Raw genomic sequence first — 27455 nt, 5'->3', positions numbered from 1 at the left:
ATAAAATAAAATACTGTAATTACAAATATATTTTTAATGTATACATAATAAATTTTTCAATGCACTTGAAAATTTCACGTTTCCAAAAACAAGAGATCATTTATCTTTACGATGAGCACCTTTATACAGATCAATTAATAAAGGCCTTGAATTGTTACACATTACACATCTTTATTCATAAAGATATAGAATATAATATGGATACGAAGTTAACAAATTGCAACCTCGAAATGCGAATAGTGAAGGCAAACTTGTCGATTAAAACGAAACTAGTCGATCTAAGCTCACGTGGTACGAAACGTGTCATATAAAATTATGTAATTGAATATCAATAATACGATTTCTCTCTAAAACAAAGATATTTCTTGGAACGCAACCTTTTTACATAATCATATACATATATATATAATTACTTATATTGATTTTATATGGAAGAAATGTTATACTACTTGTTGATATCTGCGTTACTTTTACAAACTTTTTATCATCGGAATATTGATTTCGATCAACTGATAAATTGAAATATATTTTCAGTATGGAATAATACTATAATCTGTAGAGCAATAAAACTAATAACACAGTCACGAAACAAAAATTTTTAATCTAATTTTCAAGCTAAATATAAATTTTCGAGTAAACCGCGTCACCCGCACATAGAATTAACCTGGCTACTAGCCAGACGATTGGTGAAAATTATATCGAGCAAACACAGAAGTAATTTGCCGCAAAAAAATATAATTTCGTACAGAAATCTAGTTTTTGATACTAGAGCTATAACACTCAATGCTTTTAATAACATATATTTTTGTATTAATTGCAATACATTAACTTTATATTCTTCTAGATCAAGATTAATTACTACCAATAGTATCCATGATGTAATATCATCGAACATCCGTAAAAAAATTTTTGAACATCGCATTTACATTCAGTTCTGCATTTGAAGTGCTTTTATATTAAAAAATACACGAAATTTTCAAATTGTAACAATTTACCACTCTCGCTACAGAGAGCAGGCGTGATTTCTATGTGGCATGGAAATATACATTTCGACATAGGAATTATCACAGTAAATCAGCGACCCCCAACGAATAAAATTGGAACTCTGCTAATTTATCGTCATATATTGACAGTTTCGTGACGTTGTAATGATATATATATATATATAATGCGATGTAAATTCACGTTTGCGATATTCGATCAGAAAAAAAATAATTTATGCAAAAAAATTAATATGCGTTATAAATATTCGTGATAGTATAACATCATCGTTGAATTAAAATGCCAATTGAGAATCTATCAGTTTCGATTTATGAAAAGGATTCATTTTACCGAATAACAATGTGAATTCTTCGAAAGAGGTCGATGTGAAAAATTAAACATGAACCAGCCAGACGCATTTATTGATTCACTTTTCTATCTGCTCACTAGTATCTACATCCGTAATATACTTTATATATATTTTACTTTCATACGACTATGCGAATTATTTCGACGAAGATTATCAATACATCAGAAAAGTTATTGACTATATACAGAAACGATGCATGCTCTGTCTGATACACAACCGTGAAAACAAAACATGAATGTTTTGTCAACTTGTGTTTGACGGATTGAATCAATAATGAAGCGCGGTCAATATTTCACAATAACAAGCGAACAGATTATTTCTGAAATGTTCCTGACAAATTATTCGATACATGGAAATATTTTCCCATGGTATTGAGTATATTATGCATGGATAGATAACGTTTTTAAGCAAAGTAAGCAGCGGTTATGTACAACGTTTGCAGGAACGGCACATGCCTCGGGACTGCATGAGACTGCTACTCAAGTTTATACATCGGTGGTGCCATCCATTGACATGTAGTCTCATTACGTATTTCTGCTTGGATAGTTTGCAAGAGTTAGCGTTACCAGCCGCGCAAGTGACGGCTTCAAAGTTTACGTATAATAGAGTAACGAGATTTCTACATTTAAAGATACTATTATCTCAAGTATAACCCAATTCGAAAATATAACATTATAAATATAGACAAAATTGAACTTTTTTTTATATTTACTTAATTTTTATCTTACGATTTATCATTCATGCATACAAATTTAAGATATATTTAATATCCATTTTATGGACACATATGCATATGTAGTTTCTAAAAATTAATACAAAGATGAATATAAAGTTAGATTTCTTGCCGAAACTTACATTCCATCGATATCATTTCCATATCTGTCAGGCAAAAATCCAAAAATCTTGTAGGCAAATTTTCAAATCCGTACGACACCAATAATGTACGGCATATCACCAGTTTAACTGGATCGAGGCCAAATTGTTTTGTGGTCTACTTCAAAGTTTATGCGCATCTACTTCAAACTGTATACTTTTTCAGTGCATCTAATCACGGTCATGCATTAGGATTTATATTTTTCTACAGAATGTAAAATATTCTCTATATTAAAGTATGAAATATTCTAATAAAAAAGAACTATAATATAAGCCATAAAATATAAGCTAATATAGCTACCTAAATTTTTGATTTAATACAAATGCTTATAATATTATCTATGATATTATTATTTAAAGACATTATAAAAATATAAAATAGAACACTAAATATTGAATAATAAAGTATATCAAGATAAAATCAAATCATTGAATAAATAAGAATATATAAAAAATATTTTCGTTTCGAATAAATAAGAAAATAAAAATTTTAAGTTTTATTTACCATTTCTTAATACTATATGTACAATATTCGCGTTGCATACGAAATTCTATCGCCGCTTTAAAAGAAAGTTAAACAATTATCAAAAATAATCCTCCACACGCGCCACACACGTGCAATATGCAATTTTATAATAATAATAAATGCAACAATCATAATTACGAAAAAAATTGGTCCGCATTACAGAGAAATTGACAACATGAATTCGTGTATCGTAACGAGCTACAATTGCACAAACGTGGGTAAGCACGTAGATAAAAATATATACCCGTAAACGAAAAATAGAGAGAATGAGAGAAAAAATGCGAAAAAAGAACGAAAGTAGGATGAACAAGGAACGAAAGAACGTCGCACGTTTCATCAGTGGCTACACAGCTGCTGCATATGAAACATAGTTCATCCAAACCGTCCACGTGACGCGTGTGAATAAAAAAGAATCATATCTCGATATAGACGGTCACCGGGATTGTTTCCATGAGAAAAATCGCTATCGATTTCCTAAATGTTCGCTGAACACTTCACGTTTCATCTACAAAGATGCTAATTAAACCAATTGAATTATCTATACATGACAGAGAAAATTTAACTCACGACTCGGTACGTTGCCAATCGTTTTATACACATTGAACGTAGATATTCGGCTATTTACATCGATCCATCACGAAAATTCACGAATAGATAGAGGTTATGACGCACTACGCGATTCAATCGGAAGAAGAACACGTATTGCTGGTGGCATGGTTGCATCATTCTTAACGAAAGTTGGAAAGCAGGATGCGAGATAAAATCAATGTACCGAATTTCGATAAATTTCGCGTTATTAATCATCAAGGGACGATGAAAAGTTTCTCGACGTAATCCGCGTGCCGTTCAAATGGAGGCAGGACTGTAGTCCAATTTCTGTCTTTCGCCGTGCTCCTCCGTGTTTCCCGTCTCTAGGCAACCGAGGCTCGTAATCATTCGTGTGTGTACGTATATGTTTCTCTACACATCGATACTTTCTGCTCATTGGTGCGAGTGCACACGCGCTTGATGTATATATACCGACACATATACAGAGAAATAGCATCGATTGCCTTTTAGGCAACGAGCGCATGGACCTATATTATCTGCTCACCAATCCCGACCGACTCGTGCACGCTTGATGATATGTTCCATTAACGCTTAATTTGATTGTAAAATCGGAACATCGGGCAGAACAGCTAAAAACGTTCGATTAGTTACGAGGCGCAGCAGACCGATTAGGATATTGCATCCTCTCTTAAACGTTCAACTAGAAACGAAGAAGGATTTCGATCGAAATGATGATTAAATTAATTGTGAATCAAAGTTTCTTGAAATGTTTCGTAATTTTTTTTATAATAGAATTTATATTGGATATATATAAAATGTATGAAATAATATGAAACTCGGATAATATTAAAAATCATACTTTTAATAATAAATTAAAAATATTTTTTTTCAAAATAATACTTAAAATATTAAAAGTTTATGAATATTCAATTTTTTTCTTTTTAACAGAATATCATAGTTCTTAATGTTTGAGTTTCAATTACTGCAATGTTGTTTTTTTAACGAATTTTATCTATAAAATTTATATCAAGCTATTACTTTTTCTCTGCTGAATTTAGTGAAATGTAAATGTTCGGATCTTTTATTAGTTCGAACAACTGATGGTTTTGTATTGGAATTTTATTAAATTCCAATCACTAAACTTTAAAAATCTGAAATGTTTAACGATATTTTGTATTTCATTTTATTCGTTACGGAAGATAGTGCTATTTATTTAATATAGATTTGCTGAAAAAGAATCATCAATTTTTTTTTAAGTATACAAATCATACAGTGTATTTATTAATTTTTTCAAGAGAAAAAGTGTTAAAAAATTTAAAAATAGATATATGTTATAAAATTAAACAAAAAGAAAAAAATTCAAATTAATGGTTGTACGTAATTTTTATTTATTATTATTTTATTTAAATAATAACGATTGTATATGTATATATTATGATATGCTACTAGATAGCAATTATCGAATCGTTTTAATTGTGTTATCTATTGAACAAGAAACTTTGAATACTGTTTATTCATCCATTCATTGCCGTTTCAAACGCATTCCACATATTGCACGATCGTTTATTACGAATGCAAACATGTAATTTACTGATAATTATTTCCAATAAGAAACACTAATCTCGATCAGTTGATATTATTCAGTATAACAAAGTGTAACAAAAATAGAACAGAAGAAATTTCTATTTTTTATATTTATGAATAAGTTTCTAAAATTTTATTTTTTATCGTTCAATATTTTAATACAATTTTTGCAATTTTAGAAAGATATTTTCTTCATTTTTTAATTTACTTTATTTATTTAATAATTCATTTATTAAATAAAGATAAAATAGCTAAATTATATTTATTTTTAGTATATTAGTATACATATTATAGTATACACATAGTATACACAATCTTATTCTTTTTTTATTTTTTTATCAACATAATCTTTCATTACTAAAACTAATCCTTATCTATATAATTCCACAAACTAGAATAGCATACGTATAATCTTACATAACTTATACCATGAATATATACTGATTAAAATAAAAGATAAAATATCTTTAGTTTCATCAAACTAAATACGTCACAATATTTATCTCTATCTTATCTAATGATAAATAAACATTTTTACAGAATTAAAGATATAAAAATTCTTATTTCATTATATTTTACTGCAATTCGATTACAAATTAAAAGGAAAATAATTAAAATCCCAGACAAAATCTCTAATTATCTAATAAATTACTTTAAAGCGAAATATATTTTATTCTACTGTTAACTTCGATTTTTTTAACAAGATGAATTTTGAAAAAATCTATAATTGTTAAAAATCTAGAATTATCTAAAACAACCACGAGTTTATTCATAAAATACCCTCCATTCGATCTATCTATATAAAAATTCAATGCGTAATCGGAGTAATTCTTTTTTACCTCTTCTCCTTAAAAAAAAAAAACAAAAAAAAAGAACGAAAAAAATATTAATCCATTTGTAGGACAAGACCAAACAAATTTTATTCAATGCCAGTTCAGAATATACAATTAAAAAAAAAAAAAAAAAAAAGAGAAGAGCCGAAACGTTTAAGCCTCTCGTGTAAGTAAAATCGTGACGCGCCAGAGCGTGCCCTTTCGAACGGGATATCGGATTTCGGATTTGAAAGAATAAACGGATTAGCCGGTTGTGAATATCGCATCTTCGAGGATTAATAGGAACGAAGTTAGACGAGAGGGCCGTGTTGCACTGCCATGATGATTGTATTGCATACGAAACTGGTAATTGAATTATTTCATCAGCATTATTGCCGTTGATGCGGAAACAAATGTAGTAATAATGTGGCAGCACGATTCAATCAGCTATCGTTTGATAAAACAATATTTATTAGCCGACGCGTTCCAATCGCTTTGACCGTTGATTTTCATGGGGGGATTCGTTAAAGGGGTTTTCGATTTTAACGAAAGGAATGACCATCCGGAAAAATTGCTCCTCGAAATTACCCCTTATCCCGTTCTACTGATCTGTAAAGCTGCAGTTAATTTGTGCACAGAATATTTGATCCGTTTTATGGTGAATTTTCATGAGCGGTCATTGAGAATAATGTTATATCGTACTGAATAAAGCAGGGATTTAAAAAACAAGGTTAAGTGGTATTGAGAGATTGAAGAAATTACTTTCTTTTTTTTTCCCCTCTCTTTCTTCTTGTAAGCGTTCCTTTGCCCCGGCTTTAAAAGAAATGGTTGATTTCCTGTGGAAAATCAAACAATGTGAGATAGTTTTTAAAGAAGCATGAATATTTCATATTCTTCTTACATATGGTATTATTTACATATTTATTAATATTTGGAAATAATTTGTAAAGTTGTGGATGTAAGTAGTAAGATGAAAAATAATTTATTTGAAACGAGGTCGTAATGTGAAAAAATTTATAATGAAAAGAAAAAAAATATATCGTTAAGAATTTTCTTCGATATAAAGATAAGATTAGAATGGATTAAGGAAGAAATGAAATGACGGTATGATGGTATGATATAAAATGAAACGATATTGTGGTCATATCATTATTATTATCATAAATATTCTTTCGTATCGTGACAAGCTGAGGAACATAATGAGCATCGATACCAAAAAATTGGCAAAAATTCGACTAGCATCATTTCTATTACACAAAGAATCGTGAAACTATGCTGCGGACACGCGAAATATCTCTGACACTTTACATTTATTTTTTTTTTATATAGATCCGTTCGAAAATATTAATTACACCACTCTTACTCGAGTTCTCTCTCTTTTTTTTTCTTTTCATTTTTTCTCTTTGGCTATAATGAAACACGTTTCCCCTATCGAACACTCGCTCGTGTTAGCTACGTAGAAACGAGATGACGGTTTCAAAAATATTTATTACAATTAGAAAATCATGTAGAGTATTATTCAGTCGTTGCGATCCTTATTCAATAATTCGTAACTAATACTAGCACACATCGCTCGTTAATACAATAATATACATATACATATACATATATACGACTTTATCGTATTCTCTTCTTTTCTATTCATTATCAATTTTCTCTTTTTTTCTTTTTGTTTCTTCTTCTTCTTTTTTTTTCGCTCGATTGCTATGCCTCGTCCGTCACTGCGAAACGACAAATAAGAAAATAAATAAATAAATCTTCGAGCGACAATTCGCAAGACATGCAATTTGTGCGCGCATACCGATTCGAAGCGAACGATATACCAGCGTGAGCAACAGGAAACAACGTTCCAACCGGAAACAGGCCGGGGGAGAACAGTAAGCTCGATATTCATTGTAAACAGAACGTGACTGTGTAATCGGTTTTATTATTCGTTATGTTCGTAGGTATGTCAAACGCGGTTGACAAATGTATCGGGGAGAAGGGGAACGCATTAAATTGAACGGCAAATGGCATTAATTTAATAAACCCAATACGTAATAATAAGCTTCGAGATGAAATTACACATGGATTACACACGAATAGAAACGCAATTGATGAAGAGAGGATGGATAACAAACGATCATCTTTTTTTCTTTTGTCTCTCAATCATAAATACATATAAATTCTTCTTTCGCCGATATTTCTCGTTTTTCTTCTTTTTATTCTCCCCTTTTGTTCTTTTTGTTCTCGCCCATTTCTCCCGCTAGAGAGCGTTTCAACGACGAACATTTTTTTGCGCGGGAAAGAACGTTTGAAGCGCAACTGCTGTAGTTATATACGATTCTTTCGTTCGTTAAATCACACTTTTATAAGAATATCAGACTGGATAACAGTGGCAACGCAAAGTGACTCGTCGAATATCCGATTCATCAGGTACATCTTCTCGCTCACTGTTTCTCCGATTTATTATTTCTCTTTTTTTTTCTTCGTTTTAGGCGAATCGCGCGATATCATCGAACCGTCTCTTTTTCTAATTAGAATTGACGTATGGAGAGAAGACAAAAAAAAAATAAAAAATAAAAAATGGCAGTGAGAGAGAATGGCAGTGAGAACGATAAAGATGATACATGGACATATATGTCCACAGTTACAGTTTAATTCTTCTTTCATAAATTTTAAAAAAATATGGAAAAGAAAACGTGTCATTTTCTTTTTTTAACGCAATATTATAAGCTAAACATTGCAAACACATGATTAAAAAGAAGCAAGTAAAATTTAATAATAAAATATTCCACGTATATTTTCGTCGTTTCGTCTCGTTTTCACTGATCTCGCACTTGATGGATCATCGAATTCACTCTTTCGTTCACCATAGTCATCATCATTTGGATAAATAAACAATTCATCGCAAAATGGCAGCAAAGTGGTATGCGGTTCCTCGCGATTCACCCCGCTCGAATATCCCCTGTCCATTGTCGCTGCTCCTTTCCCTTCATTAGTCTAGATCTTGTCCAAGGCTGAAAACAACCCTCGTGCAATTCTTTTCATCCCCCCCCCTCATTTCTCTCTTTCTTTCTTTTTTTTTTTTTTGATCTCCAGCCACGCGTCTCCTCTTCCCTTCCTCCTAATCCAGAAAAGGGCGCGCGACCACGTGGCCCTTTCTCTATCGCCGGAGGACGATCATCACGTGACACAAAGCGGCCTGGACTTTTCTTTACAAGCACGTCGATTTATATAAACAGCTCCAAAGCGCGCGTAGTTGAATGCGGTACGGTTAACGAATGGCGATCAAAAGGGAGAGTCCCAGGACCAGCCGTGCCAAAGGAAGTCTTGCATCCGATCTGGACGAGCCGAGAACTGGAAACAGAGAACACAGATGGTGTTGCACTCGAAGTTGTGTCGTTTTCGTTTCGTGCTCGCGGCGATCCGTGTCCGCCTGGAACGCGAAGGGATGAATAAATGAATTTATATAAGATGGATGAAAGGGAATTCCGTGGCCTGGAACCGCAGCTTTTGGAGAACGTGGAGAAATCGAGTTTAAGAGAGAGGATCGAGAACTGGGAAAATGTATATTCTCGACCGTATTTGAGCAGAGGATATTGTGAATTTTTGCCTCCCAGCGATATGGGGTGGGAGGGGGAGTGGGGGTGGGAGGTTAAATTGGGTATTTTACGACGTGGTCTCTGTTTATGCGACAAAATAACATGGTACTTTGTTCGACAAATGGATGAGCGAAATTAACGGACGGGCGAAACGTTTCTCGCGATTGTTTTCGAAAATAAATGGGGTAATTAGAGAACGTAATCATAGAGAAAATGGGTTATTAGCGAATGGCAGAGGTTTCGAATAGTTGGTGTGGCGAGAAAAGAAGTACAATTCTTTGATAAATCGATAAATAAGATATCGGGATGTCTTATATTTATTATAGTGTAATAAGTTTTATTTTTCTTTAAAAATAAAGAAATTTTTTTTTTGTATTCAGTTTTATGTTTCTTATGCCTTAATACATGCGAATTATTTTATTTTTATTTTTATATTTAGGTATCTATTTATTTTCGGTAATGTCGCTATTATTAAATTATAATATTTTCTTGCAAAATAATATCATGTATAATATCAATACAATCAGAATTTTCCATTATCTTGAAACTTTATTGCTTAAAAAACTTTTGTTATTGTTTAGTTTATTGTTAGTATTAATGTTAATTGTTAATATTATTTATCGTTTAGTATTAGAAACATACCATCTGGACAAACGATTTCACTTTTTGAAAGTAATTCATTACACAAATTTACTTGAAAATCCTATCCATCAAAAATTAAGAGAATGCAATATTTTTTTTCATCGCAGCAATATTGTTTTTCCTCTGGGAATCGTTATATTAAATTCAATTTTCATCCCCCGTTCACCGAACGTTTTAATATTAATTTTTTCGCGTTACGTGAAATAGAATTAAATAAATTCCACGTTCGTGAAAAATTTTCAATTCCAAAAAAAAAAAAAAAAAAAGAAGAAAAAAAAGCAGAGATTCGAATCTACCAGCGAAAACCAACGGATTACGTTAACAATCGATATCGTATCATCGAACCGATCCTCTTTTCAACCGTGAACAAAGGGACGAAATCCGTCCACGGTGTGTAACACAAGGCCCTCCCTGCGTGGAGGCGCGAAACTTTCCGAATTAATTCGCGCCATTCTACATGCTAATATATCCCCGTGTAGTCAGCGATGTCGGTTGCTGAGCACCGGGAATTGAAAGTAATAAAACCGCGCTTCCCGAGAATAATAACGCAAAAAAATTCAAATTGAGGGTACGCTTATGCTTTAATAGCCGCCTCCGGATGTAGGTCATAGAATTTCGATCGCGCCTTTCGAACGATGATGGATGACGGATTTTTCCTACTGGTGAATGAACAAAAATCTCTCCTCTTCCCCCTCTTTTTTTTTTATTTCCTCTTTCTCCCTCTCCTCTTTTTCTTTATTCTTTTTTTTTTTCGATTCCCATTCCGACAACGATAAATAACGCGAAGCGCAGAAATGATTTTCGTCGCTCGATCACCGATGGACTCGTGTCGATCCGCTAATTAACCCCCATCGCTGACTTGATTTACACCGACTCGATCCAGTCACGGGGCTTCGATCAAATATTATTCAATGCTCCACTGTGAATTAACTAACCTGGGCTCACTCCAGTCACGCTTCGAGGCCTCGAATAACATTTGAACGAACCGCGAGCGAACCGTGACCGTAACGTTAACCTTCTCCCTTCTCTCTCTCTCTCTCATCCTCCACCGTTTCATACACGGCCCCCCTTTATTTCCTATTCTATCCGCATAAACGACGCCTAATTATGACACCGGTTAATCGCGTGTATTACCACCTTTTACAATGCTCGTTTGTGCCCGGTTAATTTAGCGAATTTAAACCTGAACGCGTTCGAAGCTGCGTAAATCGGGCGTACAGGCGACCGCAGGGTAAATAAAGTAGCATGGCCGGGCATGAATCTCACACGCTGGCATTAATTATCGTTAATATTCGTCGAGTTTACTATTATATTATATTATAGTTGCACTTTGTTAAAACTATACACGCGTGAACTATGCGTCCCCGCATGTTTATAATATTTATACGTTAATGTTATTTGCCGTTGCAATTACGCGGAATGGGTTAAAGCGTGGGTTAACTCGGCCGCAAAATCTGACTATCTGATGGTTTCCGGCGCATGTTTTTGGCGCTTGTGAGATCACCGATTCGTGATCTAACAAACATGCATTTCATTTAGGATAAATTCGGATGAGACGGAGCCTGCGGGCGGATGATGGACCGATCTCAACGTAAGTTGTGAGATAACATTTAGTAATTTGTTTCAGTTCCGTGCATGTTGCATTTACAAGTAGAAGTTTATTTAATTAAATCGCGCTTATGGGAAATTTCATCTTTTCAATTTGAACACGTAGACATTTCTTAATTACAATTTCATTTACTTGAAATGTAAAAACAGGCAAAGATTTTATCGACACTTTCGATTTAAAACTATTCTTTGATCTTTCGTCCAAAATTTGTTAAAAATTATCTTGTCCAATTAGAAGATATTTAATCTTTGATAAAAGAATTGAAAAGACAATTCTTGTGATCACGTTGAAATTATGATTGGTGATTAAAACCCTGTAAAATATAAAGTATCGTTACAATAAATGTGGAATTATATTTTTGTTAAAAACCTATATTTTTTAATACAAATCCTATTTAACTCGAATGAATTAATCCATTGTATAATTAAACCGAGTTAGTTAAACCAATTTTTGTTATATTGGACATTGTTGTAATATCACTCGACATGCCATACCAATAAACAAAAATCTTTACTCGTTTCCTCCCCCAATTACGTAAACGTAATTCGATCTTAGGAAGAAAAGAAAAAAAAAGTGGTTCATCTCTCATCGTCATAAAATTAGCCCAATTAAACAATTTGCTTTACAACGGATAAATAGGAAAAATATAAAAGGGATAGAATGGAACGAGGGGAGTCGAAAGCCAGTATAGTTTCTCTATAACGAGACAGCTAGCTCAAACAACGAAACGAAGTTTTCGCATGCCCCACGATCAACGAATTCGAGCGTGTATTTTTTTGCCCCGATGATATGATTTCAATTGAATCGTGACCAACGCCCGGGTTATTATACAATAAACCAAGCCCCGGTGATCACGGAACGGAGGAAACCGATATCATCTCGTCTCCCTCTCTTCCCCCTCTTCGTCTCGTTTCCGCTCTGTCTTTTCATTGTCATTCATTGCTGGTGGTCGGTCGATTGTCCGCTGTTGTTGTTGTTGCTGCTGCTGTTGCTACCTGCGTCGTTGTGTTTTCGAGAGCGGGCCGTTTGTGCATGCCGTTGAAGTGCGGCTCACTTGATGCGCCAAATAATCCAAAGCCGCAGCAAATAATCCTGGAATACGTCGGGAATTATCTTTGCCGCAGCCTCGGATTAGCTGGCGTGAAACGAATTATTTGATGGCGTGCCGAGCTATTTGACGTTAACCAGGATAATTCGACCGGTCAGATTATCCGAACCACGCACGGTGGACAAACAAGCGGATGGCTCGGCCGTTATGTCGACTCGTTTATAGGTGAATGGGGGAGAGATAGGGATAGGGAGGGAGGGAGGGAAAAAAAAGAAATAAAAGGAGAGGAAAAAAAGATCGGGAAATTTCGATTGGTGGACTTAATCAGTCTGAAACGGATTACTGACTCGTTAAAGCGGAGCGGAAGTCTTTCGTTGGGGTGGATTCGTTCGCGAATGAAACAATGGTTAAAGCGTAGCGCAATCGAGGCTGTTAAAAGGCGCAGATTTATTTGTAACAATTTTAGGGAAATTGAACGAAAATTGCTTGTAAAATGTTGCTTTCATTTAATGTTGGGGAAAAAAAAAAGATTAATCGAAGAAATATATATTTTTATAGAAGTAATTGATTGTCGAATTGATTGTTTTTATCGAGTTGACAACTCTTTATTTTTGACGAACTTTTATTCGAAGTGTCAATAAAAGTATTTCGTTAACAATAAAATACGTATAATTTATCGAGTTATCGCTGTTCTCTAAGTCAATAATATCCTTTGTTTGATAAAAATATCAATTTGCATTCTCATTGCACAAATATATATATAGCAATGATGGATATTTGTATTTTAAAAAAGTCCAATATTTGTTAAATCGCTTGTTCCTTGCTAAAATCTACACCGCACGATGTAAATCTTTTTTTTTTTTTTTTTTAGCACGTTATATACCATAATTCAAAAACTGTCGAAAATAGAACTGTCGAAAATGGAACTGTCAAATCTACCCTTCCCTCTTGCTGCAAAGTTCTCAATTTAAGATATAATATATATTTAAAACTTCTTTAAAATTTACAATGCTTTATATTTTCATGGAGGATCAACGATGAGATTTTCCCTTTTAACGAAAGATCCATAATTATTTTATGTTAAACATGATTGAAAATATTCTCGTTATTTTTAAACAAGCATTTAACCTTTATACGTGGAAATGAAACAGTTTGAACTCATTGCACTTTGACATTATGGATTGCGTGTCTTAAGTATATCTAATTGGTTGTGTTAATTCAGAAACGGAAGTACATATGAGTTACGTAAAGGAAAATATTAAAGGCTCTTTTGATAGAGATACGAGGATGTTATTTTCCATGAAAGCAGCATATTTCGAATTAAAACGGTTCTTCTCTTTGTTAATTTAATAATATGATTTATGGCCATATTAGATTTTACTTCACAATTTTTAAATATTCATTTAAAAGTTTTTAGTTACCTCAACATCTGGAAAACTTATTTCCACGTTTTATCTTCGAACAATGGATGGTTTTAATCCGACAAATGGTTAAATAGATATGTATCTTGGATTCGATTTTTATCTTTGTATGTTACGAAAAATTATGTTTTATTCTAATATGAAATAATATTTAATAAAATATCAAAATTAACAAAATTGATATTTTAACTTGTAAATTAAGTAAATGATAAACATATTTATTGATCCTAAATATCAGAAAAATATAAATCAATAGAAATTCGATTTTGAAAAAATTAGAAATCTTAAAATTAAATGAAATTATTCTTTTACGTTTAAAAATTATTATTTGTTAATTCTGTTATATCCTTCTAAAAATATATTAAAGATATTTTTTATCTACGAAGTAGATAAAAATTCTCTCCAAAAACAACACAAATCGACCTCCAGATATCTAAAAACAATCCTTAACTAGCGTTACTATCAAAAGTCCAATCAATTGACACAGACAGTCCCCATTAAAGCCCTCCCTTCTTGTAAACACCTCGAAACTTAAAGACACCAAAACTCTCGAACTTGGGTAAGCCTATTATCAGATTCAACCATCACCCCTTTTCCCCCTCTACAAGAATCTTCTTCAAAACTCTCTTCTTTTTCTTCTCCTTTCTCTTAACAAAAAAAAAAAAAAAAAAAAAAGAAAGAAAGAAAGAAAGAAAGAAAAAAATAGAAAAAAACCAAAAATGCAAAGATTCATTTTTACCTTTCACTCCAACATGGCCATCAGGTTTCTTCTGACCGGTCTGAAAGTTGGGTGGTGGTTGCAGATAGTCGATACCCACAATGGTCGCAGCTGGCTGGTATTGTATCACCTTCGGCGGTGCCCTGTCTTCCTCGAAGCTGACCTCTGTGCTCTGCCAGTAAATATCGTATATCGAGGCGCTGCAACGTATTTTCAACTTGCCTCCGGCGAAATGCTCGTGCGTAACGAGAAATTGAAGGCCGATCTGGGAAATCTGCCACTCGGACTCGTTCGTGTCCAAAGGACTGTACGTGCGGACATGCGGCTTCAGCGGCTGTGTGACAATTCGCCGAGGTTAAACAGATGGAACGTGTTACGTGAAAATTTTCTGGCTCCTCGGGGATCTCTGGATGTGGGTGAATCAATCGAAACTTGGTGGATCGATTTAAAGGATGGAGGCGATTAATTAGGGATCTTAGCAACTATAGGAATTCGTTAATCGCTTCAAGCGTTTCGGGTAATAAGGTTTCTACGACGTTTGGGGATACTTGGTGGTCGTTCGTGGGGCCGGTTAATGAGTTCGATAATGTAAAATTTAGCGATGGTTACCAGGGAAGTTATCTCGACGATCGATTAGTTTCAAAGAAATAACAATATTGGAAATATTTTCTCTTCTGAAAATGAGTGTTATTTGTATGGAAAATTTGATATCGAGGGAAAAAGTGATATCAAAGTTCAATAAATGATTCCAAAAATGCATATAAATTATATGTTCTCGAGATTCTCTTTATTTTTTCCCCTAGTACGTGTAAATAAATAGAATGGAAAACAAATTTAAATCTCGATAGTGGATGTTAAATATTTCTTTTTTTATCCAAACCACTCGAAATGGAATGGAAGAATGTAAGCATATATATATATATATGATTTTATGTATTTGTACGTTTATTTCTAAATTTTCTATTTAATTTAGGAAAAAATGAAAAATAAATTATAAATTTGAATTTAGACGTTTCAAAGATTGATCTCTTCAGTATTGAAAGAATAAAATTTTCTCAAATCGAATTCAATTCTTTCAACTGAATTTATCAAAACAAGCAAAAATATATAATAATATGAAATAATACGAGAAATTAAAAATAAAGTTGAATAGAAAATTCAACAAAATTTTTGGAAACATTCGAATCATTTATTTCCTTTCAACATCTCCACTTTTAAAAGGATAAGATGTTTGTGCCTCTACTACAATAATAATACATGGAAGGTACAGAATGGCCAATACAGAAGATAAAATGTAAGCATCGAACAAAAGCCACAGCTACACGAATGTACACATTCCTATGTCAGGAAATGTTTCACTTGCGAACGATAACAGCATTTATAGCTAATGTTTGGCCAAACTTAGATGTGCCTCGTGGGCACAAGTACTACTTGGATCGCCAAGATATTAATAAACTCCTTTCCTTCCTTCCTACACCCTTTCCTTTTCAATTATCGAAGAAAAACAATAAAAGGAGAACATCTATTTTCCTCCTTTTACCTATATATATATATCTTTCAATTCTTAAGGGTAAATATTTTCTACGAAGAATAATTCGATCACGATGTTACGAAAGATCAGAAGACAAAGCGAAACAAACTTCTGTCGATCCAAAATGCCGATAAAGAGGATCGTGCACGTCAAAAGTATCGGTATTTCGAGGAACAATGAGATTTTTTCGATAGGAACGCATGGAACAACGAATTGATAGACAACCGATTCGATAGGGCCTTGTGTTTCGATAACGCCATCATTACACGTCCAAGAAACTTCAATTACTCTTTGTTTTCTTTTTTTTTTTTTGTTTTCTTCTCTTTTTCAGCTTTTCTGTATTTTCTCCCTCCATAACGTTGCTACGCTCGCAACGTTGCTTTTCCATAATACGTCATTCATGAAAGGAATAGACAGCGGGAAAACACGTTTATGAGGTTTCGTTAGGTAACGTTTCATTGCGAAATCAAATTTCTGCGCCTCGTTCCAATCGGGACAGGTGTATTCATCTCGAACAAAGCTATTCGAAATAAAATATCTTGCGAAGCGTTTCATAAAAAGAGAGAGAGAGAGAGAGAAATGTTCCAGTATCAGAAATTTCGTGGAAATATAATTCGAATCTACCTTCTGTTTTTATTAATTTATAAAAATTATCTATAATTTAATAAATCAATTATAGTGGAATTAATTCGATGACGCTTCAATAGATGTCTCTATCTGTTTCGTAATAACGTATAAGAGATGACATCTGATGTACTAATCGAGATATTTAAATCAATAGATAGATTGTTTGGACAAGATTTGATATTTAAATATGGGTTTACGAGTTTGATCAGCTGAACAATTCTTGGTGACAAAAAATAGAAATAGAACATGGGAAAGCGAGAATATTAAACTGTTCGATAAATGAATATTTAATGCTTCTGTCTTACGATATCAAAGTTTCATTTCATTTTATAATAGTAGCTTATAATTAGATAATATTACTGATTATTATGTGTGCTTTTGAATCTTTTTTTGAACGGTAATCCCGTATGTAAGGTAAGAAAATTTTTATCAATTAAAAATAAAAATAGCTAGGTTACTGCTTTATAATAAAGTACGTATAATTTTTGATTCGCTAAATAAATAATAAAAATTTAAAAATTATTCTTATGTATTTTTAAATTTTCGTAAATATAATTCCCTTTGAATATACAAAAGCACACAAATTTCTCTATTTAAACTTTCGAATTAAAAAATTTCGTCAACAAAATCGCTTTTCCTTCGAATCTTCCACCTTAATGATCGTTTAACCAATCAAAGAAATCGCGAGGCGAGAGATTAATTCGATTCTTCCGCCAAATTTCACCTCCTATCAAGGCAAATCGAATCGAGCAGAAATAGAAACTCTAGATCAAAGAGACTTTCGATATCGTTACAAAGATACCGTCAAGATTGCCATTCGAAACATCGTAATTCGATCGTCCATCTCGCACCATACAAATATATTTCAATTTTCTTAATCGAATCCCTTTCTATTTCTGCACCTTGAAACAAAACCAGGAAATCGAGCCACGAATTTAGCGCAATCAATAGCTCGAGTATCCGTGGCCGTGGTTCTCGTTAGAGGAACGTGTTAATCCATCGAACTCCGTAACTGCGGCATCCCCTCCACCTCGTAACAATTAACTCGATCTCTAAAATCTCAGACACCTATTCCCCAACTTCCACCGATGCGTCTGAATGGTTCACGCAGTCTTCCACAATTCACCGTTGAAAATCGTGTTCCCGAACTGGGCTGGTTGCATCTTACAGGAGCCAGAGAAGCGGGGTATATATACCGGGGAGAGGGCAAGGCGGGAAGACACACAGGGTAAGGGGTTTAGGAATTTCTAGTCTAGCTATTCAACGATTTCGTATACCAAACCGTACTTGTCGGTCGTTGATGTACCAGGTGAGATTGGCCGCGGGTTTACTCCGTCCGGATGTGCAGTTCAAACGTAGCGTATCGCCGATCCGGTATTTCCTCCTTAACCCGAGTATCGACGGCCCTTGAGAGGGTAATTCTGCGGAACAAGAGACGTCAGGTACACACGGGGCACGGAAGTATGCAAAGCATGTTCGAAACGCCGCTTTGACGTTCGACCATTCCTACGTGTGTATTTTATATATGTATATTATATATATATATATGCACGCACACACATGTATAATGGATTGGGATTGGATATAAGTGTAGAGGAAACTTTTCAAGATTCTCGGATGCGCCAACGAAACCAGTGTGTTCACGTGTGCATAGAACGAGTCGATAGATCCACTGTGCTATCCGACGTGTGCTGATGAAAAATTCTTCTTTTATGTCTGGCAATTCGCGCTCGCGTTTCGATATCGGAATAATGCATTCGTAAGAGAGATGCACGGCATTGTCATCCCGATCCCTGTTTTCAGGATAGAGCGCGCCAAATATTTCCCGGGGAAGTGTTTCGCGTTTGATAATTTTCGTGTGATAATGGAGACGCACGTATGGTTAAATATGCTTATTGTATGTTACTTATCTTCAATTGAGGTTTGATGAATCGTATGGTACAAATCCAATCGATGGAAAAGTGGACGTTATAATTTCATACTATTTCGAGTTAACCGGTATATAAGCTATTTCAATATATTAATCAGAAATTAAGGATAATGTTAAAGTGGAGAATATACGAAATATACGAAATTATTAATTTTCTTAAACATTGATTTCTAAGTGTGGTAAAATCAAAATAATTTCCACGTGATTTATGATTACATGTATTATTACTATAAAATAACTGTTTATTATTAAATTCTATCTAATTTAATCTTTTCTACGTGGAATCATTTATACGAACAAGTTCGAAAAATTAGATATTCAAAATTATTAAAATTATATAAAATTATTATTATTATATAATTAATATATAATTATATATAAGTTAACATATCAACAACGAAAAGAAAACTTAATTATTATTCATTATCATTACGAGATATTATATGTATTGATAAGATATATTCTTCAGATATATTATAAAGTATAAGTACATGAAATTAAGCGAAACTCGCTAATGATTTTCTAACTTCTTTCAGATAATTGTTACAATTAAACTGGCCACGTACTCATGAACGAGAGTATACATACGTGCACGTACATACGGTTGCACTATTATAGGAGATTTGAATATCGCGAGTTTCGTTTTTCCATCCGGAATATAACGGGACCATTTAAGCATAGGGATCTCCTGTTCGCGTGTTTCTCTTCTTTTTATCCCTCTTATCCTACCCTTCTTTGTTTCGTATCGTTTTCCTGATTTGCGAGAGCCTCTCGAGTTGTGTTATTTCTTTTTCTCCCTTTTATTTTTCGTCTTTACTTTTCTTCCCTGTCTTTTTTCGTATTCCTCCTTTTTATTCCTCCCCCTTCTCTCCCCCCTCCCTCCCCTCTACCTTTTTTCTAGTTATTCCGCCAGAAAGAATTCAAGTGACTAGCCCCAACGTTCGTCGAGAAACGAAACATGTGAAGAGCGCCAGGAAACTTTCCTCGACTACGTTGAACACTCGTCGCTGATAAAAAAGTTTTCTTTTACCTCGTACATGTACACCAAGCCTTTTATTGCTGTTCCTCTCGAAATTTTGGGACTTATTAAAAAGTTGAAAAAAAAAAAAAAAAACTTTCTGCATAAGGATAGCACCCACGTTCTTTCGACACGTGCAAACGTTTTTCTCGTTACACTCGTTAAACGTTTCGCCGGGACGAGGGGCGAGATGTTCTATCAAAGCCTCTTTTTTTCTAACGAAATTTCATACTCTGCTATAGGTATCTTGGGAAAATTTCGTCACGTGATTTTGCGGGAAAAATAGAATAAAACGAGAACGGTTTGTTCCTAGAACGTGCACATCTTATCGACATTTCTCTCGAACTATCCATACTATCTTCAATACGTCTCTAATAAAAATACGTGGAATAGAAATATCGAAACGACGAGAGTTTCGTAGGAATTTGCGAATTTATTAAATTCTCCATTTTTGAACGATTCACGATAAACTGAATATTAAGTTACTTCTAAATGATCTGAATTTTTTCTTGTACGTTACTCGAGTTTTTTTTTCTGTATTTTTCGAAGATTTAGATATAATCTGTAATGATACGTCGATAATAATAAATATGGACTTTATAAGAGAAATTCTTTTTCACGAATTATTTTAATTATTTTAATTATTATATAGATGAGGGAAAAATGTTACGAGATGAAAATAATAATCCTAAATAATCCTAAATCATTACTTTTTGGTATTCTTCTCCTACCCTTATTTTACTTATTGAGCTGTTGTTTAATTATTTTTCGCGAACGAATAATATTGTGATTATATGAATTTAAATTAGGATGCAGCTGAAGCATGCCAAAATATTAATTTCGCTTTTGTTCGTGAAAAGACAATGGATGCTAATGAAAATAATGAACGTATATCGAAACCATCATTATGTCTACAAAAAAAAAAAAAAGATTTTGATAGAAAGAATAGATTCTGAAAAGATCATTATTCATTATTAAAAAAAGAACAACAATGATATATTGTTATTAAATTCAAATTATACGTCAAAAATTGAGGAAAATAAATCTTACTAATTATAGATATGAATCTACATTTGCATGATAATGCATAATCGCATATAAATGACGATAGCAAAATTAATTGAACGAAATTCTATTACACTGAATCCTTCTCCAACTGATTATCATCCTTTCTGTCATATACATAGCTGTTTTTAAAAAAATAAAATTCATCTCATACTGGAAAAAACTGTAATTGGAAAGTTGAGAATCGTAATGTAAGTTGCACAGGAAATATTTCGTGAAACTCATATTTATAAATTGATATTTAAAAAAGAAAATTTCTCTCGCATATTTGTATATATTTGTATATTCTCAGTTTTAGTATCATGTTTTGCAACTTCAAACTGTATCTACTAGATAAGTTAAAATAACGTGAAATTATAGTTACAGTAAAATCCTCTATAACGCAAGAAATACATTCTGTGTTATATGGATTTCGTGTTATACGAAACCAGGAGCATAGAAAGTTGGAATAAAATAAATTTTTTTTTTAAATATAACAAGAAAATAATATATGCATTTTATTTTAAAGCAGCAAGAATTTTTTCATTATAGAATAAACAAAAAGACAGATAAAACTACTCTAATCTGATCAAAATCATTTAAAATTAAGTTCTATCAACATTCTTTTTACATGCTGCTCCAATTTCTTCGTCGATCAAATTTTCTTCAGCTTAGGAAGAATTTTCTCGTGTTATTTTGTTAAAAATAATTTCACTTCTACGCTTCTGGTTTCAAAATTTTCCTTAATTCTAATATATGTAACAGTTTTGTAATTTTCTTTTAAATTCAATAATAATTTCCCCATAGTTTGATTTACATTTGTATTGATTCTTAGAAGAATACCTGTATCACTTTCACGAGACTCTAATTTTTATAAAAAAAATATATACATACATATCACAAATAGTAACTTATTAAGAAAAAGTCATTGAAAATACGTGTATATAATCGAATAAAAATTATTATTTTCAACGTGTGTTCTTTTCAATCCATAGAAACCGCATTTTCATACGGTACAATCTAATATTTAGCCGCAACGTTAACCACAGATTTTTTCCGTCCCACCCTCGAGATCACCGGAAATAAAAAATCACCGGTAAAGTTTCAAAGAGCGCAACGAGTTTTCGCGTATACTACATACACGTTCGAAAAAACACACGATCGCAAACACGGAGCAACTCGAAACAATCGTCGTTCTTGAACCATTTCGGTGGTCGGCGGTTCGCGTGTTTGTAATTCGAACGACAGTATCGTTTCTCGAAAAACACCGGCTAATTCGATTTCGAAACGGTTTGTTACATTGGCGTTAAAACGACCTGGATACAAATGAATAAAATAAATCGTAATAGAATGCGTGATAGGACATTTGAAACGAATGTTTTTTTATTTACACAAGATTGTATAAGAGAGTTCAAGATACCAAACTTTGCCGATATGGGTATAAAATGTTACGTAAATTCAATATTTTCATTAATGCTTCGATAAAAAAAGTTATAAATAAAAATCTGGAATTCCAAAGGAACAGATATAGTTATTGCGATGTCATAAAATATACGTATTTAGTATTAAAATTAGTATTAATTCGACTTCAAATAGTAAACACAATTTACATAAAACTATGCGCAAATGAATTATTCTTTTCGAAACTTATTTCATATTTTTGTTTTAATTAAAGCATTGAGCAAACTACAAGCAAAATGCTTATTTAAACATGTTATATTTTCATTGTTATGCTTTATTTAAATTTATTTAGAATTATATCGGCAAAGTTTACACATCTTAAACGCGGAACATCTTTTATAAAGAGAGAAATTCGATAATTCGCGACAGGATGAAATTTAGATGTGGCACTGCGTTATTTCGCTCGCGCGAATTTTCCAATCCAACACCGCCATCATCATCGACCATCGTTAATGAATCAAAAACACAGATTGGCTTTATGAAAATTCAATAATTTGCACGCACGAAACTTCAACGTGGTAAAGTTCGAAAACGTTTTGTTCCCTCTTAAGCGGGGAAGGTTGCAGTTCATTAGCCTTATTCCGGTTTCAACCAACCCCCTTTTTCGACCACGCTCACTAGCTGTTCCGCTTTACTTTTCCCTCGATCGGTGTTTTAATCATATTTCCTGATACGGACAACTCTGTCAGGGGTTTTCCTTGCAATTCGGTAATGCCTGGCCTCGCAATTTTACAGTTGACGCTAGACGATAAGATTTAACGATGTCGTAAAACGCCCGTTAAACTGTAATTCTGCTCGAACAGACGATAATTATACATATAAATGAATGCATCAAAATGATAATTTCGATAGTCTGACTCGATCGTACGCGAGTAAAGAAAGGGATAGTAAATTGGATTGTAATATGGCGTGTTCGTTATTTCGTAGTTTTAAAAAAAATGATAAGTAATATGAAATATCTATTTTTTTGATGACATAGTTAAAGTTTTAGAATAATTAAGATATAAAAATAATTTAGGAAAGAAAAATTTCATATGAAATTTTTTTATTTTCCTTGAGAAAGAATTATTTTCATTATTATTTTAAAATCAACTAATTGTAAATTGGAAGAACATAAACTCTGAATTATTAAAATCGTTATATGTCTGAGGTTGAACACTAAATTCAATTAATCCTGGAACTGTAGAAAAATTGTAAATTACAAGTGCATTTTGTTACTTTTAAAATATTATTGGAAATTTCTTTCAACAACAAATTTTTTAAGGATTGCTTGCACAAATGTTCGTATTGCTGCCAACATTCCATCACTGAAACTATAATTTTTACGTTTTTTAGTTTTTTTTTAAATCGCAAAATAAACTATTCTAAATCTTCGTTAAACAAAAGTACATACAAACTTTATTCTGCAACATTAACAACATTAATTGCGCAGAGGAACTCTAATGAAAATATACAACTGTAACTTGTGAAATGGTGTGACGTTACAACAAATAATAGACAAGAATTTTCATTGGATATTATTACTGTATATAATTTGAAATCACGATGACCCATATTACTACCATTTGCTTTTGAATCTCTAAGATTGAAGGTTATTACAGTTTCGTATAATAATTAATAATTCTTGTTCAACATATTATAATTTTATATCTTAGAGTTAAATGTCTATATGAAATATAGTTGTAATATAGTTTACTTCCAATTTATATTTCAATAATTTTTTTTCTTTATATTATATTAAATTTATAAAACATTTCACATCTACTCAAATATTCGTAACTTTACATCCATTGTATATGCATATTGAAAATATTGAAATATTTCTACTTAAAATTAAACAAGCTTTTCGCAAATATCAAAGAGTTAACCGCATCGATAACAATGAAATGCAAATATTGAGATGCAAGGTAATCATTTTCAGCATCTCTTTTGCAAATAATTAAAAACGAAATTATAATAAAATTTGCTATATCTTGTATACATAGTTAAACAAAATATACGTTTACATAAGCTTTTTTAATTATTCAATGCTAAATTAATCTCTGAAATATTTCATAATTATTAAAATTATTATTTTTATAATATAGATCAACGTTTTTCAATATATATACATATATTATTTCCTTTTTATCTTTCTTCGATAATGCAAAATATTTTCCAAATAAAGAATGTATAATTTTTCGATATTTCTATTACACTATCACTAAAAAAAAAGAAAAGAAATTGCCAAGTTAAATTCAAAAAACAACAAAAAAATTTAAGAATTAATTTCACCACTCTTAAAGAGATTATCTGTCGATAAAAAAAATTGCAGCATATACAATTCATTACGTATACACTTTTATTAAAATCAGGATTTTTGATTTAGATAAATTTCCCCGTAGGACAGCGTACGAAAACTTTTCCACTGCACATAATATCGGGTCACGCGACGAAAAAGTTGGGAAAAATTGGTGTAGATTCGACTTCGGGATAATGGAATTATTTCCTTGCAATTATTTTCTACTTTCACATTGTTGCGCTCGATTTACAGCTACGAGCGTACATATTCGCGATTCAACTATTCCATAAAGGCGCGCGTAGCGTATTCCCCCGGCGAAAGGGTTAAACTCCAATTCGGTCGTTTAACATTCCTTCGAAAACATTAGACACGGTCTTGTTAGTCTCTCAATTAAACCATTTAACAAGTTTCCGCGCGGGACACAGAGCAAAATGATAACTGCTATCGCGCCAGCGGTCCCCCTCCCTCCCTCCTCCCTTTTGCCTTCGATCCGAGGCGAGGATGCATCGTCAAACGGAAACCGTTCCTTAAATTTGCCGTTCCGCAACACGCGCGCGAACCAGAGAAATAGAGAGAGAGAGAGAGAGCGTGTTCAACCCTTTCGAAACTTCGTTACCCGTTACTCTCCAATTTGTCGCTCGACGAGCTGCAAAGTGTTGACAAACGTTCTCTCCAACCCCCCTTTCCTATCTCCCTCTCCCCTTTTTAAAATCCCCGTTGGCGAATTCCTCGAGAGGAGGTAAAACGAAGAAGGGGGGAGGAGGTGTAAAAAATAAAAAAGGAGAGGAGAAGAGAAAAGAAAAAGGGAAATCAGCGAGGTAAAACGTCGACATAAATTTTCACAGCTGCGGCCAATTGCGCAGCCGAGGATTCGAGAGGGAGAGAAGGAAAAAAGAAAAAAAAAAGAAACCTAGATGAGCAAAACCTAACCGCGGGGTAGCTTCATTCCCAGGGCACCTAAGACACCTAATTCCCGTTCATTCCGCCGCGTGTACCCGCAGTATTATCTTCGGCTCGGTCCACAGCGATTCGCGTAAGCCTTTAAGTCCACCGAGCCGGTGGCTGGCATTAATTCGCAGTTCGAAAGCACGCTCGCGGGCTAACACGTGCACGTCTGTCTCTGTGATATGTACGTGTGCGTGTGTATACAGGGTGTTTCAGAGAAGGTATTCGAGAGTGGAAGCTGGAATAACTTTGCCGGTATGTTTGGTCATTCTGAATCAATAAGGTCATATCGCCTCCCTTCCACGAAAATGTGCAAATATTCCGTTTGCATGAAGACGTCGGATGAAACGTTCCTTCTCTTATTTTTAATTTTATGACGATATAATATTAGTACTTTTTGTCGAAGTTTAAAGTCAATAATTATCTCGTTGATTGTCTTGTTATCAGTTATTCTTTCACATAGTATCAATTTTCACAAGTTGTTGTTTCTGTATTATATTGTATTAATTTATTCAGATACGTCAACAAGATCTAAAGGCGGATCTACATTTATCATACCCTTGTTGAGAATCAATCAGTGAAGAATTAAAACGATTATGGACCAATTAAAATTTTTGTAGACGATAAATCTAACTGCTGCATCATTAAACGAAAAGAAACCTTTTCTTTTTCGAATTTTTCAAATTCGAATTAATCTCGATAATCAACGGATAAAATAATTAGATAATCATGCATAAAGAAGATAAAGATGAAATAAAAATTACCAAGAACAAAAAAGAAATAATAAAAAAAGATCAAGTGTCCATCCTGAATATATGACAAAATATTCTTTTCGTTAATTCACTGTAATAATGTAACTGAAGATAAAATTAAATCGATCAAGTTAGATAATCCATCCTCTATATGTGTGCACTTGTTTAAAAAAGAAATAGAAGAAATCAAATGTCCACCATTTTAATCTTCTACCCAAACCTACGTGTACAAATATCTTTTTATTATCTTCATCTTCTAATTAGTAGAAGATAATTAAAGTGGTCAAATTACACGATTCATCCTACACAAGTGCACGCAGGAAATGTTTCTATGCACAATATCATCGCAAATGGTGCGCATAAAGCATCCCCTATCTCGGATCAAGGGACTAATAAACACATCCTCTTACCTACGATGTTCATGGTGTCTTGGACACAGGCCGTCTGGAAGGAAGGAGCATCCGCGGAGACTTCGCAACTGTACACCCCCGCAGCGTCCAGCTCCAGGTTGGTCAGGGCGACTTGGGTCGCGTTGCTTTCGCTTTTCTGCAACAAAGATCCAACCCCACGGTTTAGTCAGCCGTGTATCGGTGGTTGTTTCTTTCCTGATGGCTTCGCAAGGGTTACAACTCCGCCCTTTCAACCAAGAGTTCTTTTCTTGGCTGCTTTTTTAAAACTTGGTGGAACGGAAGTTTCTTTTGGAAAGGGATATACAGGGAATAGTTTCGGAGGGGGATGTGTTTATTTTTGAAGGGGTTGTTCCTTGCAGAATAAAGGATTTGACGGGTCGAAAATTGTTAAGAATATTGCAACGTGCTTTGTTTTTCTTTTTGCGATATTTTGAAAGAAGTTATTATTTACGTGGAAATACGTGGTTGTTTGCGAAGTTTTTTTTTTGATAGTAGGCTTTTTAAAAATATCTACAAGAATTCTGTGTTATTTGTCAATATCTAGAAGAATAGAAAGTATAATTTTCGTTCTTAAATGTTAAATTAACTTTTACTTACAAGTTACAATAATTCATTCCTCGAAAAAAATAATGAAACATATGTTTTAAAAATTCGAATTACTGATAAAAGTTGTAAAAGTTAATTGTTATCCGTGAAAATTCCATGAAATATTAACCGAAACCAATTATTAGTTAACCAA

General features: G+C 33.2%; 1 protein-coding gene and 2 long non-coding RNA genes across 12 annotated transcripts in view; 1 reads left to right on the top strand and 2 right to left on the bottom strand.

Annotated features, from left to right (window-relative positions):
* LOC100865130 (uncharacterized) overlaps positions 1–27455 on the bottom strand; it is a 103595-nt gene that overhangs the window by 44811 nt on the left and 31329 nt on the right. For 7 of the 9 annotated variants that reach the window (XR_015294220.1, XR_015294221.1, XR_015294222.1 and 4 more), the window contains exons 3-5: positions 26717–26852; positions 18163–18296; positions 14739–15051 (exon numbers count right to left, since the gene is read on the bottom strand). Coding sequence is in view for 6 of the 9 variants with exons in the window: in XM_086914515.1 (XP_086770641.1) it covers positions 14739–15051; positions 18163–18296; positions 26717–26852 (583 nt within the window). In the remaining 3 variants the exon portion in view is untranslated. Of the gene's footprint in view, positions 1–5439; positions 6532–6654; positions 9035–14738; positions 15052–18162; positions 18297–26716; positions 26853–27455 lie in introns of those variants that run through there. The other 2 variants (XM_086914517.1, XM_086914520.1) reach the window with 2 other exon arrangements.
* Positions 1122–2191, top strand: LOC147656557 (uncharacterized). Its single transcript, XR_015294228.1, has 2 exons — positions 1122–1719; positions 1794–2191. It is a non-coding gene; the product is annotated as an uncharacterized LOC147656557 (long non-coding RNA).
* Positions 2203–4172, bottom strand: LOC147656556 (uncharacterized). Of its 2 annotated transcripts, none has more exons than XR_015294226.1 (2): positions 3318–4172; positions 2203–2429 (listed from the first exon to the last, which is right to left on the bottom strand). It is a non-coding gene; the product is annotated as an uncharacterized LOC147656556 (long non-coding RNA). The 2 variants fall into 2 exon arrangements; XR_015294227.1 differs by lacking the exon at positions 2203–2429 and adding an exon at positions 2709–3255.

The sequence above is a fragment of the Apis florea genome, unplaced genomic scaffold (genome assembly GCF_048593485.1).
Source record: "Apis florea isolate Af1SG1 unplaced genomic scaffold, ASM4859348v1 contig_3683_pilon, whole genome shotgun sequence".
In the NCBI taxonomy this organism is placed as follows: domain Eukaryota; kingdom Metazoa; phylum Arthropoda; class Insecta; order Hymenoptera; family Apidae; genus Apis; species Apis florea.
This window is presented reverse-complemented; position numbering and strand designations above follow the sequence as displayed.